Source organism: Hyaena hyaena, unplaced genomic scaffold (assembly GCF_003009895.1).
Source record: "Hyaena hyaena isolate Hyena2069 unplaced genomic scaffold, ASM300989v1 scaffold_361, whole genome shotgun sequence".
NCBI lineage: Eukaryota > Metazoa > Chordata > Mammalia > Carnivora > Hyaenidae > Hyaena > Hyaena hyaena.
Window position 1 is genome coordinate 792,838 of NW_024080991.1, and position 16,020 is coordinate 808,857.

The 16,020-nt window shown below is 50.9% G+C and overlaps 1 protein-coding gene across 1 annotated transcript in view; it reads left to right on the forward strand.

Annotated features, from left to right (window-relative positions):
• The first annotated feature begins 229 nt into the window (after positions 1 to 229).
• The window catches only part of DUOX1 (dual oxidase 1), a 31,627-nt gene continuing 15,836 nt past the window's right edge, over positions 230 to 16,020 (forward strand). Inside the window, exons 1-17 of the mRNA XM_039250069.1 lie at positions 230 to 287; positions 2,108 to 2,191; positions 2,367 to 2,531; positions 3,800 to 3,987; positions 4,165 to 4,366; positions 4,481 to 4,647; positions 5,033 to 5,093; positions 5,225 to 5,321; positions 6,212 to 6,302; positions 7,252 to 7,354; positions 7,588 to 7,760; positions 10,416 to 10,591; positions 10,781 to 10,899; positions 11,525 to 11,662; positions 12,318 to 12,431; positions 13,166 to 13,365; positions 13,998 to 14,183. Coding sequence (XP_039106000.1) covers positions 230 to 287; positions 2,108 to 2,191; positions 2,367 to 2,531; positions 3,800 to 3,987; positions 4,165 to 4,366; positions 4,481 to 4,647; positions 5,033 to 5,093; positions 5,225 to 5,321; positions 6,212 to 6,302; positions 7,252 to 7,354; positions 7,588 to 7,760; positions 10,416 to 10,591; positions 10,781 to 10,899; positions 11,525 to 11,662; positions 12,318 to 12,431; positions 13,166 to 13,365; positions 13,998 to 14,183 — 2,322 coding nt within the window. The remainder of the gene's footprint in view (positions 288 to 2,107; positions 2,192 to 2,366; positions 2,532 to 3,799; positions 3,988 to 4,164; positions 4,367 to 4,480; positions 4,648 to 5,032; positions 5,094 to 5,224; positions 5,322 to 6,211; positions 6,303 to 7,251; positions 7,355 to 7,587; positions 7,761 to 10,415; positions 10,592 to 10,780; positions 10,900 to 11,524; positions 11,663 to 12,317; positions 12,432 to 13,165; positions 13,366 to 13,997; positions 14,184 to 16,020) is intronic.

Consider the following 16,020-nt stretch of genomic DNA (forward strand, 5'->3'; position numbering starts at 1 on the left):
GGATACATGTCAAGTGTTTGTTGAATGAATGAAAGACTTGGGAGAGAGTGAGTCTCCTGCTCTTTGTTCCCTGCTGTGGTGTTGGCTCAGCCCACACTTAGATTCATAGGAGCCAGTAAAGGCCCTGGCTTGACTCTCCTGAATTGCTGGGACTCATAATCCTGTTCTCTTTTCCTAGGGTCTCCATTTTAAGGTGTCCTAACACGTAAGCCCTGTTATCACTTTCATCATGGGCTTCTGCCTGGCTCTGGCATGGACACTCCTGGTTGGGTTATGGACATCTATGGGTGAGTACAGGTTGGAGGAGAAGTGTAGCTAGAAGCAGAGGAACCCTGCTGTGTCAGCATTTCCTATGTCATTCCTTACAGTCTGGAGGCCCTTTCTCTCTCCTCTGTCTTCTCTCTTTCTTCATGAAGTAAGGACCCCTGATCCCAAATGGGAAAAGACCGGTTAGGCATATAAGACAATAAAGGATCTTGTGGTCAGATTGGACCCAAAGCTGAAGGGAAGTCGCCAGTGTTTTAAGACAATATGAAAACAACAACAACAAAGAAACAAACAGTTTCTTTGTTGGATCCCCCCTATGATCCATTAGATTTTATCTTGTTATCATCGGTTTTGGACAGTTTCTTAATAGATCTGAGGCTGTTTTGTGTAGTCTGGGTCTCTGAGAAGGGAAGCAGGCTTAAGGTGCTGCAAGTTAGGTTAAAAGGAGCAAGTCCCTTATCAGGTGTGGGAGGATAAGAAAAGGGACAAGAAAAGGGAGCAGAGAACACCTGTGGAATCATCTATTCTGACTGGAGGTGATAGACCCCTGCGGCTTCTCCCACAGCAGAACTGCTCACTCACATTCCCATTGCTTCCAGCCCTCTTTTTGCCTTGACATTGGATTTCCAATTTCCTTTTCTACCCAGCTATTGCCACTTATTCCCAGGAGGCATTCTTCCTTTTACCCTTCCCCCAAGACCCCCTTCTTGTTCTGCCACCTATTCATCTTATTTTAGAGATCATGTGTATGGGTCTCCCCTAGTTCCCATCCCAAGTCCTGGATTCTTAGTTGGGTTCTTTGCTCAAACATCAGGGCCTGAGTCATTTCGCCTCTCTGACCTTTTGGTGAGTGAGTGTGCATGCATGGTCATGTACATGCACACAGGAGTTTGAGGTATAGCTCTGAGATCTTATCCTTGGTGTGAGTGGAAGGACAGTCAGAGGAATGGGTCTCTTGATGGCTGATGAGTGTCCTTTCTTTGTTCTGTTCTCTGAAGTGAGCAGAAAGGGAACTTTAGCCCTGTAGCTTCCTACTTAGGGGAAAGGAATCTGGTCATCTATCCACTGACCAGAAAGTCCTCTTTTCCACCCCTGACTCTGGACCCTTCCCTCTGCCCCCACTGCCTGAGCTCTTCCCTCCACAACTGAGTGCTCCCTCCCAGATCCTAGTTTTTGGAAAGTACAATAGGGTCAATAAGAGGATTTATATGAGAAACATGATGCCTCAAAAGAGGCCAGTTATCAGGCAGTCTCTGATCCCACCCCAGAAACTGGGAAAGAGACCAGAGTAGCAACAGGTCCCAGAGCCACAGCCCCAGGACCCACACCCTTGCCTTGGACTCTGTTCAGCAGGAGAGGGCCAAGCTCCTCTCCACACTGCCCCTACTCAGGGCTTGTCACAGAATGACCTCTCCTTCCCTGGGTAGAAGAGTGGTTGGCTTTTAGGGTGTGGTTGGCTCTAGCTCCATATGATACCTTAGGGCTGGGAATGGTTTCTGTCCCTCCGTGTCCCTCTGGGAGCTGAGGTGTGAGAGCAGTAGAAGGCTCCTGCATCCCCATCCACATTGCCACTATTCTCCAGCTTTGTCTTGCTCTCTGAGGTTGTCAGCACACACTGCCCCTGGCTACACTGCGTTAGTACTCCCTGCCATGTTTCCCCCACCGAGCAGCTTGAAGACTGAGCTTGAGTTTGGATATCACTTTGTCCTGAGTTCCCTCCCTCTGCACCCTACCTTCCACACTGTGCCTGGGGTCCACTTTCTGCTGCTCCGCTTGCCAAGCTCCCAAGACCCATGTCCTCCCGTGCGCAGACTTGTCCCTTCCCTCTGTTCTCACACAGGAGCCCAGAATCCCATTTCCTGGGAGGTGCAGCGATTTGATGGGTGGTACAACAACCTCATGGAGCACAGATGGGGCAGCAAAGGTAGGTGAGGGCCAAGGGGAGACAGCCCCAGGGTTAGGGTGATACTAAGGGGCAAGGGCTGGCAGGTACCAGCAAAGGCTCATGGGTTCCCTGTGATACGGAGGGAAGCCTGGGAGAGAGGAGGTAAGGGAGCCCCGCTGAGGACTTATCCTTGTCTCTACCCCTCCTACTGCAGGCTCTCGGCTGCAGCGCCTAGTCCCAGCCAGCTATGCAGATGGTGTGTACCAGCCCTTGAAAGAACCCCACCTGCCCAACCCCAGAGACCTTAGCAACACTGCCATGAGGGGCCCTGCAGGGCAGGCCTCCCTGCGAAACCGAACAGTGCTGGGAGTCTTCTTTGGTGAGGCCCCAACCTCTAGGGGACGGAGGCCAGCAGGGTCAGCTGGACATCTCTGTGTCTGAGTGGGGAGTCAGGGAGTGAGGGAGAGAAATGATGGAGGGTATCAGAGATGGGGGTGAGAGATGGAGGTGGGAGGCGATGGGATAGGGTATTGTTACATGAAACTGAATTCGGCGTTTGGCGGGTTTTGAACCAAAAGACACAACCAAGCCAAGAATAGAAAAAGGAAGTTTTTACTTGGAAAAAGTAAAGGAGAATGTAGGGGATATTTCCCAAAGCAGTGTCTTTTAGGCTCAGGGTACATACAGATTCACAAAAGTGCTTGTACAGTGGGGAATTCAGCCTAGAATTTAGGCAGAAGTTATCTCAGGGTGACAGAGTTCAGGTCTTAATTAAAGACACAAGGGCTGGCAAAGGTTGGAATCAATTCTCTGCCTTTAATTGATCCGGTATCTGAATGCTCCAAGGGGTTTACATCCTGCAAAGGTAACTCAAGGATATGCTTTGGGCAAGTAGTCATAACTCACAAGACGTCTAGGGCCTAAAATGATTTTTCTTAAGTCGAGAAAGCTATGTCTTGTATTTTTTTTTTCCCTGGGGAAGGAAAAGTAGAGGGAGAAATCTGGTTGGTGGAGGCATAAATTTGCCCCACGTTGAGCTGTTGATGAAAGTACAGATGGAGGCAGGAGCATGAAAATAATCTGGTAGGGATTCTTGATGGGATTCTGTTCTCACTCTTTGCCCCTGTGGCTCCTAAGATAGTCTCAGGGCAGGTTCTACTTTTGGCAAGAGGTCTGGGCCGGAGGGCGGGGGGGAATGTCAAATGGGGGTGCTAGGCCAGGTGCCCTGCCCCCAGTGTCTGTGGGTTGTTGGCTCCCAGAAGGAATGCCTGGCTCCTGCCAGCCACCCAGGGGACCCCTACATTTGATTCCCAGTGTCCAGCCTCACAGTGAAATTGGCAGGCCCGCTGGGCAGGCTGCTCCCAGCTGCATGTTGGAGCAGGTGTTCCCAGCCCAATTGCCTAGGCACACTCACCTGGCACCTCCCAGTTACCTAGGAGAAGACCAAACTGGCAATGAAAACAGTCTGGACCAGGGTGTAACAAGGGATTGGTAAGGGTGGAGGAGGTCAAGACTTGGACTTGCCCCAGAAATCTGAGGAGTCCTTTGATGCTTCAACGGGAGTGGGGGAGGGCTGGATACCTGACCCAGAAAGGAGAGTGGCAGGCCCTCGGGTGGCCCTACCACGCCTGCCCCCATTGCGGACAGGCTACCACGTGCTGTCCGACCTGGTGAGCGTGGAGACACCTGGCTGCCCCGCCGAGTTCCTCAACATCCACATCCCTCCCGGGGACCCGGTGTTCGACCCCGACCAGCGCGGGGACGTGGTCCTACCCTTCCAGAGGAGCCGCTGGGACCCCGAGACCGGACAGAGCCCCAGTAACCCCCGGGACCTGGTGAGACGAGGCAGGCGGGGTCGCGGGGTCGGGGCCTGGAGGGCCGCGCGGGGGAAAGCCTCCGCCCCCCACCCCCCCACTCCCCACCGCCGCTCGGCTGGCCCTGGCGCCCCCGAACCCGCCTCAGCGACTCCACCTGCAGCTTCCCCTGGGCTCACCCTCCCGGTGCCCCCGCAGACCAACGAGGTGACGGGCTGGCTGGACGGCAGCGCCATCTATGGCTCCTCGCACTCGTGGAGCGACGCGCTGCGCAGCTTCTCCGGGGGGCAGCTGGCGTCGGGGCCCGACCCCGCCTTCCCCCGCAACGCGCAAAGCCCCCTGCTCATGTGGACGGCGCCCGACCCCGCCACGGGACAGCGCGGGCCCCGGGGGCTGTATGGTGAGGCCGCGGCGCGGGGCGGGGCGGGGCGGGCCGGGCCGGGGGGCAGCGAAGTCGCGCTCCCGGTGGTCACACGGCCGTGCGTCTCCTCCCCTGCTTCCCTCCGTGGCGCAGCCTTCGGCGCGGAGCGAGGGAACCGCGACCCCTTCCTGCAGGCGCTGGGCCTGCTGTGGTTCCGCTACCACAACCTGTGCGCGCAGCGGCTGGCCCGCGAGCACCCGCGCTGGGGGGACGAGGAGCTGTTCCAGCACGCGCGCAAGAGGGTCATCGCCACCTACCAGGTCAGTCCGCACCCCTTCCCATGGCGACCCTCACCCGCTGCGCAGAGCCCTCCATCCTCCGACGGGCAGCCCCCAGCAAAGCCCTTTTCCGGGAGGGCACTGCTCCCCAGAACTGGGGCTAGCGCCTCGGCGTGGACCCTGAAGAGGATGGGGAGGCAAAGCGCTATTATACGTGAGACTTTGCTGTGGATATTATGTAGCCGCCCTCGTCTCCCATCCCGTATACCTTGTGGGCGACGGGACTCTGCACCTGTCCTGTCTGAGTTCCCTCCGTCGTGACCGCCCCTGCCTAACCCTCATCTCTCACCGAAGCCTTCCTTGGGCTCGGGTCCCTCCCAAGGCGGCTGCTCTACTTGCCTCCCTTTTGCCTTCTCTTGCCCCTCAGAACATCGCTCTGTATGAGTGGCTACCCAGCTTCCTGCAGAAAACACCCCCAAAGTATACAGGTGAACGGATGGGGAGGAAGAATGGGAGAGCTAGGAGGAGGATTTTTTTGAGGGGGACAGGAGCCATGGGGAGGGAGGCTGGGTGGTTTAAGGATTAAATTTTACTATCCCCTTTTTACCTCTTCCCCCAGGATACAGCCCTTTCCTGGACCCCAACATCTCCCCAGAGTTCCTGGCGGCCTCTGAGCAGTTCTTCTCCACCATGGTGCCTCCTGGTGTCTACATGAGGTGAGGGCACAGCATAAATGTCTGTGTGTTGGAAGGAGTGGTGGTGTCATTTCAGAAAAATCTGCCCTCAGTAGCCCTCAGGACAGGATTATCAGTCTGAAGTGTGCTCATTTCCCCCAGGGAACAGTGACTTTGGAGGGGTAAGAGGAACTTAGTTTAAAAAGACATCATTGTGGTTTTTAAGCACTTTATCTCTTTTCCTACAGCTGGTGTGTATATTAACACCTGCTCCCCCCCCCCACACCCCCCTAAACACAGGCTAATTGAGGATCAGAGTGAGTCACAAAGCCTGCTGGTCTAAACCTTAGGTCTTGATACCCACTGGGGGCATTTTTAGCTATAAGCCCAGGACCTAGGTCTTACAAGGCTTTCGAGGGAATTATAATAAAAATGTGTGGGAACTGAAGAAAAATTTTGACTCCAAAATAATAAAATGGGAACTTTAAAATTAAAAAAAAATATATATATATATTTAGTTAGTTGAATGTATATGGAACAAAGCACAGCAGTTTATTTTTTACAGTTGCATTATAATTTAAGATAATTCATAGGTTATATTTTCTTACTCTGGAACAATTTTTGGACATGCATGATGATAACCATGTTTACATATTACATGATAATCTGTAAACTCTTTCTTTGGGAATCAGGAGAGAAAAGGTGCTCTAAATAGAGCCCCATGCTGTTTAGTCATATATATATAGACACAGAGAGAGGGATGGAGAAAGAAAGAGATGGGGGAAGGGGAGGCATGCACATGCTTTGGGTACATTTTTAGGTGTTTACAATGACCTTGCCCCTGGCTGTATATAGCCTTGGAGACCAGAGCTGATGCCTGACTTTAGGACCCCATAGCCTCAGTCATCACTCCCTTGCTCCTTGCATTTCAGAAATGCCAGTTGTCACTTCCAAGAGGTCATCAATAGGAACTCAAGTGTCTCCAGAGCCCTCCGGGTCTGCAACAGCTACTGGAGCCGAGAGGTCAGGGCCGGGGGCACATAATGTGGGTGGTGTGTGTGTGTGTGTCTGAGGGTATGTAGTGAAAGTGGTCAGTAGGACTGAGGCAGCCAGCTGTACCTGGTCAAAAGTCAGTCCTCCACCCCCACCTCAGGGCTATGTGAGGGACAGTGAGGCCTGTGCAGGTGTGACTCTACATTCGTTGCTTCCTTATAGGTTCTTCTTCTCTCTTGACAGCTCTGGGTCCCTTGTAGGCCTTGGAGTACCCCGGCTATCCTACCCTCTAAGGAAATGTCCCAATTAGACACACCCAGGGCAGTGTGTGAATGTGTATGTTGAAAGGGGAGCAAAGAGGAGGGAGGGATTCTGAGAGATATCAGGAATAATCTGTCTCATCCAAACCAGGCTAGGGTGGGTGAAGACCATTGACAAATAATTTAAAGCAAAACTGATAGTCTGTGTAGAGTATTCATAAGAGGAGAAAAAAGGTAAGGTGAAAAGAGAGAAAAGTATAGAATCAGAGTCAGGGAGCTGAGTTGAAAGAGACCTCAGTGTCCTCCTAATTGCCTTAATTTAATTTAATTTAATTTTATACCTAATGCCCTTTTGATTAAGGGAAGGACGCTGAGTTCAGAGAGGTCCTGTGACTTGCCCATGGTCACACAACTGTTCACTAACAGAGTAAGGACCCAGACCTAGATGTTCTAGTGCCTTCATCAACCATACTGTCAAGTCTCCTAAAATAGAAGTAAAGTGTTAGATCCTTTGTGTTTGTGGAGACCTGTCTCCCAGCAGCATGAGCTTTGGATGGGGATGTCACTCACCTTGAGTGGGGAATCAACCTATGGAGGAGGAATGGCCTGCTGGTTTTAGAGCAAACATCAGCACTGGCTGGCCCCAGGACTTGGATTATGGGGTGGAGGGAGCCTGGCTGCTCAACCTTCAGCCACATCTTCTCTCGCCATTCCCAAAGCATCCAAACCTACAAAGAGCTGAAGATGTGGACGCGCTGCTGCTGGGCATGGCTTCCCAGATCGCTGAGCGAGAGGACCATGTGGTGGTTGAGGATGTGCTAGGTGAGCCTGAGGCTGTCCCTGAAGGTTGTGTACCCCTGGCTCCTGGGAAGGGATTCTGCTGGAGCTCAGCCAGACTGAGATCTTGTACTCTTTCACTGCTGAGAGACCTGTTGACCATGGTTCCCTGTGTGTGATTCTGGTCCCCCTGGGGCTGGTTGGAGCCTGACATCTGGGTTGGTAGAGCTGTGGTGGCCCTGAGCTCCCTCTCAGACTTTCTGATATTTCATCCCCAGATTTCTGGCCCGGGTCCCTGAAGTTTTCCCGCACAGACCACCTGGCCGGCTGTCTGCAGAGGGGCCGGGATCTGGGCCTGCCCTCTTACACCAAGGCCAGGACAGCACTGGGTCTGCCTCCCATTACCAGATGGCAGGACATCAACCCTGCACTCTCCCAGACCAACCACACTGTAAGGAGGGGTCGGGACCCAGAGGACAGGGTGGGAGGGCCAGGGCACATTGGCCCAAGACACAGAAAGCAGGCAGTGAGACACCAACACTAGAGACAAGTCCCTGATGAGAGGGACAAGACTCACCCAGGTGGCTCTTCCCAGTATCATAACCAGGATGGAGGTTACCAAACTAGCAGGATTTGGAATTAGACTTTGTGACTGTTCAGATCTAGCAAATGATTGTTGAGTATCTACTGCATGCCAAGCACTTAATAGACATTACTTTATTCACTCTTCCCAACAACCATCTGAGCAGGTGTAGAAGGTCCTCAACCCAGAAACAAGCTGTAGTTTCATACGCACTGATACTCAGGCTGCCTTTGGGGAGTCAACTGTCACACCCTGAGCTATCACCTGGACAAGTGACATTACCTGCCAGCCAACAGACCAGTTTGGGTCCCTTTACCATCTTGGCACAGTGGCGTTTCTACAATTTCACACTTAGTTTATTGTTTTTGTCCTTGCTATTTTATAAGATTGTTGGAAAGTGGACAACTAAAGAAAAGGAAATATGCTCATTGGGCTTCTAAACTTCGTAAAATCAATGTAAATATAGGAATCACCAGGCATACCAAAAGTAACAAATCTTTAACATCAGCTGGGCCTCATTAGAATTAAGCTGGTCTTGTGTTTATTTGGGGAGAAAAGAATTAAAGGTCAGGTAGAAAATGTTGCTCAAAAAAAAAAGAAAATGCTGCTCATACAATGTTGATGTCTGTCTCCAAAAGGCAATGTACAGGCAGGTATTTGCTTTGTAAAAACTTTCTTAGCTCTGAAGAATAGAAACCTTTTCGAACACAATTCTACCATTCCAATTTCTGCAGATTTTGACCCTCAACTTTCATACCTTTTTAAAAAAATAATTAATTTTTAAATTTACATCCAAGTTAGATAGCATACAGTACAACAATGATTTCAGGAGTAGATTCCTTAATGCCCCTTATCCACTTGGCCCATCCCCCCAGCAACCCTGTTTGTTCTCCATATTTAAGAGTCTCTTATGTGTTGTTCCCCTCCCTGTTTTTATATTATTTATGCTTCCCTTCCCTTTTGTACATCTGTTTTGTATCTTGAAGTTCTCATATGAGTGAAGTCCTATAATATGTGTCTTTCTCTGACTAATTTCACATAGCATAATACTCTCTAGTTCCATCCACATAGTTGCAAATGGCAAGATTTCATTCTTTTTGATCTACTCCATTGTAGATATATATCAGATCTTCTTTATCCATTCATCCATTGATGGACATTTAGGCTCTTTCCATACGTTGGCTATTGTTGATAGTGCTACTATAAACATTGGGGTGTATGTGTCCTTTTGAAACAGCACGTCTGTATCTCTTGGATAGATACCTAGTAGTGCAATTGCTGGGTCCTAGGGCAGTTCTATTTTTAATTTTTTGAGAACCCTCTATACTGTTTTCCAGAATGGTTGCGCCAGTTTGCATTCTAACCAGCGGTGCAAAAGAGATCTTTCTCTGCATCTTCACCAACATCTGTTGTTGCCTGAGTTGTTAATGTTAGCCATTCTGACAGGTGTGAGATGCTATCTCATTGTGGTTTTGATTTGTATTTCCCTAATTAAGAATTTTTTCATGTGTTGTTTGGCTATTTGGGTGTCTTCTTTGGAGAAGTGTCAATTCATGTCTTTTGCCCATTTCTTTACTGGATGATTTGTTTTTTGCGTGTTGAGTTTGATATGTTCTTTATATGCTTTGGATACTAACCCTTTATCTGATATGTTATTTGTAAATATCTTCTCCCATTCTGTCAGTTGCCTTTTCGTTTTGCTGATTGTTTCCTTCGCTGTGCAGAAGCCTTTTATTTTGATGAGGTCCCAATACTTTTTGCTTTTGTTTCTCTTGCATCCGGAGACATATTGAGTAAGTTGCTGTGGCCGAGGTCAAAGAGGTTTTTGCCTGCTTTCTCCTCAAGGATTTTGATGGCTTCCTGTCTTAGTTTAGTTTTGTGTATGGTGTGAGAAAATGCTCTAGGTTCAATCTTCTGCATGTGGCTGTCCAGATTTCCCAACACCATCTGCTGAAGAGACTATTTTTATTCCATTGGATACTCTTTCCTGCTTTGTCAAAGATTAGTTGGCCATACGTTTGTGGGTCCATTTCTGGGTTCTCTATTCTGTTTCACTGATCTAAGTGTCTGTTTTGGTGCCAGTACCATACTGTCTTGATGATTACAGCTTTGAAGTCCGGGATTGTGATGCCTCCACCTTTGGTTTTCTTTTTCAAGATTGTTTTGGCTATTCGGGGTCTTTTCTGGTTCCACATAAATTTTAGGATTGTTTGTTCTAGCTCTGTGAAGAATGATGGTGTTATTTTGATAGGGATTGCAACTTTCATACCTTTTTAAGAACAAACTACATAGGGAACTGGCTGCCTGTTTTATTCCAACTTTATAAAATGGGCAGGTGAATCTGTGTGAGTTCCCACAAATGAGTTAACTTATGTAAAGTACTCAGAGCAGTGCCTGGGGCATAAGTGAGTGATTGTCACTGTCATTTATTATTATCAACCCTGAGGCTGATCCCTGGGAACTACCTCTTTGCCCTAGGGCAGGTGCCAGGTCCTTGCACTCACTCCTGTCTCTTGGTCCCAGGTGCTGGAGGCCACAGCTGCCCTGTACAGCCAGGACCTGTCCCAGCTGGAGCTGCTCCCTGGGGGGCTCCTGGAGAGCCATGGGGACCCTGGGCCCCTCTTCAGTGCCATCGTCCTCAACCAGTTTGTGCGGTTGCGGGATGGCGACCGCTATTGGTTTGAGAACACCAAGAATGGGTAAGGCCTTCCTGGGCCCCTTCCTTTAACTCCCTGTTGGCCTCAGCCCCAGGCCCTCAGCATCTAAAGTAAGGAACCCCAGGGGCCCTGGATTCTTAGCTGACCCTACCCCATCGTCAGCCCCTCTGGGCTGCTTTCCTCAGGCCTCTCTTTCCCAGTGCAATAGCTCCTCGCCTCTCTCACTCCTAGGCTGTTCTCTGAGGAAGAGATCACAGAGATCAGAAACACTTCCCTGCGGGATGTTCTCGTGGCTGTCACCAACATGAGCCCCAGTGCCCTGCAGCCCAATGTCTTCTTCTGGCATGCGGGTAAGTGGCCAGGGGATGCTTGGAGGGATTTGGTGTCTGCTGCCTCATCCCTCCTCAGCTGTGCGCCTAGTTCAGATGTGGCTGGGCAGTTGACCCCAAGGAGGCAGTGAGCTATGGTTCTGCCCTTGGGAACTTTGGCTCTGGGCACCAACGTGGCCACAAGTGGCTGTGTAGGTCCCCTTCTGCACAATCCCAGGAGGTATCCAGGTGAGGGCAAGACTGAGACTCAGAGAGACCTAGGGAGGAGGCTCCCATCTAGCTGGGCTAAGCCTGGGGTGGGTGTGACATCAGGAGGGCCCAGTGCCATGAGGATATCCTAATCCCACAGCAGTGATAGTGACAAGGGAAGTGTGTGTGTGTGTGTGTGTGTGTGTGTGTGTGTGTACACATATGTGCATGTGAGGGAGACAGAGGCTAAGGTTCAGCTTTGACCCCACTTGTTACCCAAGTAGGCAAACACCACATTCTTGGTATAAGAACAGGGGTAATCAACTCCCAATCCTCTGAGACTTAAAAGCCCCCTACCCTATCCTTTCTGTCACCCTAACCACCTCAGTGATTCTGTGCCAGAGCCTCTGGCCCAGCACCACCCCCATAACAACTCTAGCTTCCTCTGTCTCTCCAGGAGACCCCTGCCCACAGCCAAGGCAGCTCAGCACTGAAGGCCTGCCAGCCTGTGTTCCCTCCATCATGCGGGACTATTTTGAAGGCAGTGAATTTGGCTTTGGGGTCACCATTGGAACTCTCTGCTGCTTTCCCCTCGGTAAAAGTGATGAGCAGGGTGGGATTGGGTAAAATGTGTAAGCTGAGGGGTGTGAGTGGGGTGGTTTCATCTACGAGAATGAAACATGCAGAGTACTGTTCCTCTGGGCACATGAGGACAACATCAGAGCAGGAGGGAACATGAGAAGTATCTGACCTACAGGTAAGTTGGCTCCAGGGAAAATTGCCTTCCTGTTCTGCTGGGGTCCCTCCAGGGCCAAGATTGGTTAGGAGCCACAATTTACATTTGTTTCCAGGAGAGTAGGCCTGGGAAACCATCAGAGGCAAACCCTGCTTGAGAACCAGTTGAGAACAAGCTTGGGCAAAGGCTTGACAGGTCGTCTTTGGCATGGCTGTGTGTGGGTCCACCAGCAGAGTGGCAGAGTGGGTCCAGGCTTTGGCACAAGTACTCTGGGCCTAGTGTATGGCTGGGCAAGGACCTGAGCAGTGGAAGCAGGCGAGGCTGTGCAGGCATCTTAGATGATACCCATAGCTCCCTCCCCACTACCCCCTACCAGGGAACTTCACAATTTGAGACAATTGAATGGGCTGACCTAGGAGGTGGGGAAAGCAGGGAGTCTTGCCAAGGAAAGGGGCAGTTGCTCTCTCCAGCCTCCCACCTTCCTCTGAGTATCCTACTGTCTCTGCCCTCTCAGTGAGCCTGCTCAGTGCCTGGATCGTTGCCCGGCTCCGGAGGAGAAACTTCAAGAGGCTCCAGGGCCAGGACCGCCAGAGCATCATGTCTGAGAAGCTCGTGGGGGGCGTGGAAGGTAGGCCTGGAGCTGGCCAAGGTGGTAGTGGGGAGGATATGATTCAGGATTGCAGTCCCCTCCCCAACCTCAGCAACCTAAGGAAAAGGCTTCCCTTTTCTAGGCCTCCAAGCAAGCCAGGCCAGGTGGGAAGAGCCATGGAGGCATTAGGTGGACATTGGACCTAGACTCCTCCACTCTCTATAGATTCTCCTAATGGTTCCAAATAATGGGGATGTGATAGGCTCGTGGGGAGGTCATAGGATCTTGACTACATTTTGTAGGCATACTATGATTCTCTAGAGTACTGGGGAACTGATGCTTTGTGCCATCTTACACTGGAATTTCAGGCAACAGAGAAGTAATTAACGAAGGTCTAGAATCACACTTAGGATTGGAATCTTGGTTCCATGACTTTGAGCTTTTGGGCCTTAGGCAGATTTTTTAATCTCTCTAAACTTATTCTTTCTTAGCTGTAAAACAGGAACAATAATAGCACTTACCTCACAGGTATATGAAGATTAAATTAACTAGTTCATGCAAAGCACTTGGTACAGCTTTGCACACATAGTAAACAGGCAGGAAATGGCAGTTATTATTCTTCAGGTGTGCTAGAGGCACAGGGCCTGTTGGGGGAAGGGATGACTCTCAGTACCTAAGAGGGGCTAAGAAGCTGTGGAAGCCTTGACCTAACTCCAGCTCTAAGCCAGCCTCCTTCCTCTGGCCCCAGCTGACCCAGCCTTGTTTCTCGCCAGCATTGGAATGGCAAGGCCACAAGGAGCCCAGCCGGCCTGTGCTGGTGAACCTGCAGCCTGGTCAGATCTGTGTGGTGGACGGCAGGCTCTCTGTGCTCCGCACCATCCAGCTGCGGCCCCCCCAGCAGGTCAACCTCATCCTGTCCAACAACCGAGGACGCCGCACCCTGCTGCTCAAGATCCCCAAGGAGTATGACCTGGTATGGCCCAGCTGGTACCTGGTTCCTTGTCCACAGCCAGGGAGGTAGCCAGGTGAGGGGAAGGAGCACAGAATCGGGCAAGATTTCTGGCCTCTAGTCCCTGGCTGTAGTACCTGATAGAGAGATAAACTTGAACATGTTCATCCTGCTCTGGGCCTGCTGGGTGACATGATCTCCACAGTCCCTTCTTCTTCTTGCACAGTCTTCCCCCCTCCCTGTCTAAGGGTGCCCCCGTAGGTCTTAATTGGGAGTCCTTAGAAGAAGCCAGGCCCTTTTCCCTGTCGCCTGGTTTTAGGATCTAATGAATTGTTAGACATTTTAGAAGGAAACTTAGTCACAGGCTGATTTTCAGCTCTGACTCTCTGGCTCACAGTCCCCTCCATCATCTGTTCCCCTGCCTTCCCCTCTCTTTTCCAGGGCCAAGTGGAGAGGGAAGAGTGGCTTCAGACATGCATCTTTGAATGCTAGCTCTGTACCTATAACAAGCCACAGAGCCCATGGAGCCCAGGAGATAACAGTATATCTCTTCTACAGGGGCAGTCTTTCCAGTGGCCCCTGCCAAAGCTCAGGTACAGCTCCCGGCCTCAAGAGGTCCTGACAAATGCTTGTTCTCCCTATCGCCGCTTCCGTAGGTGCTGCTGTTTAATGTGGAGGAGGAGCGGCAGGTGCTGGTGGAAAACCTTCGGGGGGCCCTGAAGGAGAGCGGGCTGAGGTTCCAGGAGTGGGAACTACGGGAGCAGGAGCTGATGAGGGCAGCTGTGACGCGAGAACAGAGGAGCCACCTCCTGGGGACCTTTTTCAGGCACCTTTTCTCCCAGGTGTGTATGTAGGGTCAGGTTTCTCCTTGCATGTCTGCCCGTGGCAGTGCCCTTACCCGCTGGAGGCCATGGGGGTGACTCCAGGGAAAGTCAGGAGCCCTGATGCTAGTAATCAGTTCTGCTGTGTTTTTGGTTCAGTCACCTAGCCTTTCTGTAAGGAAAGGCTCCCATGTCCACCAGTACCAGTCCAGGGAGGCCATCGCAGGAGCATAATTATCTGCATATGTCACTCAGCTCTCTCCTCAGTGCTGCCCAGGCTTTCTGCCCTTACTTAACTCATCCTGGCCAAAAGGCTTCAGAAATGTAGGATGAGGGGCACCTGGGTGACTTAGTCGGTTAAGCGTCTGACTTTCGCTTAGGTCATGATCTCGCGGTTTGTGGGTTCGAGCCCCGCGTCGGGCTCTGTGCTGACTGCCAGCTCAGAGCCTGGAGCCTGTTTCAGTCTGTGACTCCCTCTCTCTCTGACCCTCCCCTGCCCATGCTGTCTCTCTCTCTCTCTCTCTCTCTCCTAGAAATAAATAAAATATTAAAAAAAAAAAAAAGAAAAAGAAATGTAGGATGAGACAGGCAGTGTGGGGGCAGTGAGAGCCCTTGGCTCCCCCCTCTTTGGGAAAGTGCAACTGCCAGAGGCCACCATGGGGCATAAGTGCCTCCCTTGCCGAGTTACAAGAACTACTGAGAGGCTGTGGGGAAACAAGCCAGGAGGAGAAATGCAAAGACTTGCCATCCATATCTGGCACAGAAATAAAGCAGCCTGAGTGGAGAACTGTGGAGAGGGAAGCTTGGTAGAGATAACATCAATAGAACGTATAGAGCATCCTCTCCCTCCCCCCCCCCCCACTAAAGGGGCTTGTCATCCCTCTGGGAAGATGGGACATGCCCAGAAAGGAAGACAAGTGGCAAAGCGTCATGGCTACAAAACTGATCTAGGATATAAGCAGTCTAGGAGGTCAGAAAAGGTAGCAACTCTTCAGGCTGGTGGAGGGTCATGGTTCAGGTCAGATTTGGTGAGGACTTGAAAAGAGATGGAAATTTTTTGGCTCAGAGGTAAGGAGCAAGAAGGACTGAGCAAAGGTGCCTAAAGAAAGGGCAAAAAAATCAATATTTGAGGAGAAGGAGCAAGGTTGGCTTGCTGGGGAGAGGATTCATGAGGGAAGTGAGCATTTAATGCTCATTTACTATGTGCCAGGCATATGACTTTTGTCATTTACTGCTCAAACCAGTTGAACTTGAGTATGCACTAGAATGGAGGGACACCCAGGTGGGGTAACTCATTGCCAGGGCCCAGGCAAGACGTGGGTACCTTCACTCAGGTCAGAACCCATCAGGGCCACAAGACCTCTTCTGCTGGGGGTGAAAGACAGTGCTGCTGTGTCCTGGGGGCAGCCTCCTCCCCTTTCTACCTGCATGCACAGTGCTCCCAGGTTTCAAAACACTTTCCATACAATGTCTGGTGTTGATTCTCACAATAGCCCTGTGAGATAAGTAGAGGAGGTAGGAAAATGAATGCCAGACAAATGAAGAGACTTGCCTGAAGTCACACAGCAAGTGGGTGTTAGGACTGGGTCAGAAACCCAGGTCTTTTGCCACCAGCCCCAGGCTCTTTCCACTAAAGTTCCTTGTTTGAAGCAACAAGGTTTGCCTCATGAAACGATAGGCAGACTTGGGTCAGGGGTCCCCAGTTGATGGCAGGAAATAGAGGTGCTGTGGCCTGTGGCCTGCCTGCTACTATCACCATCTCTTCTGATGCTGGGGCAGTCCCTGGGTGGGCTGAAGATAGCCCATGGTGAGAATTCTCCTTTCCTAAGCCCAGCATTTTCTCAACTTAGCTGAGGCT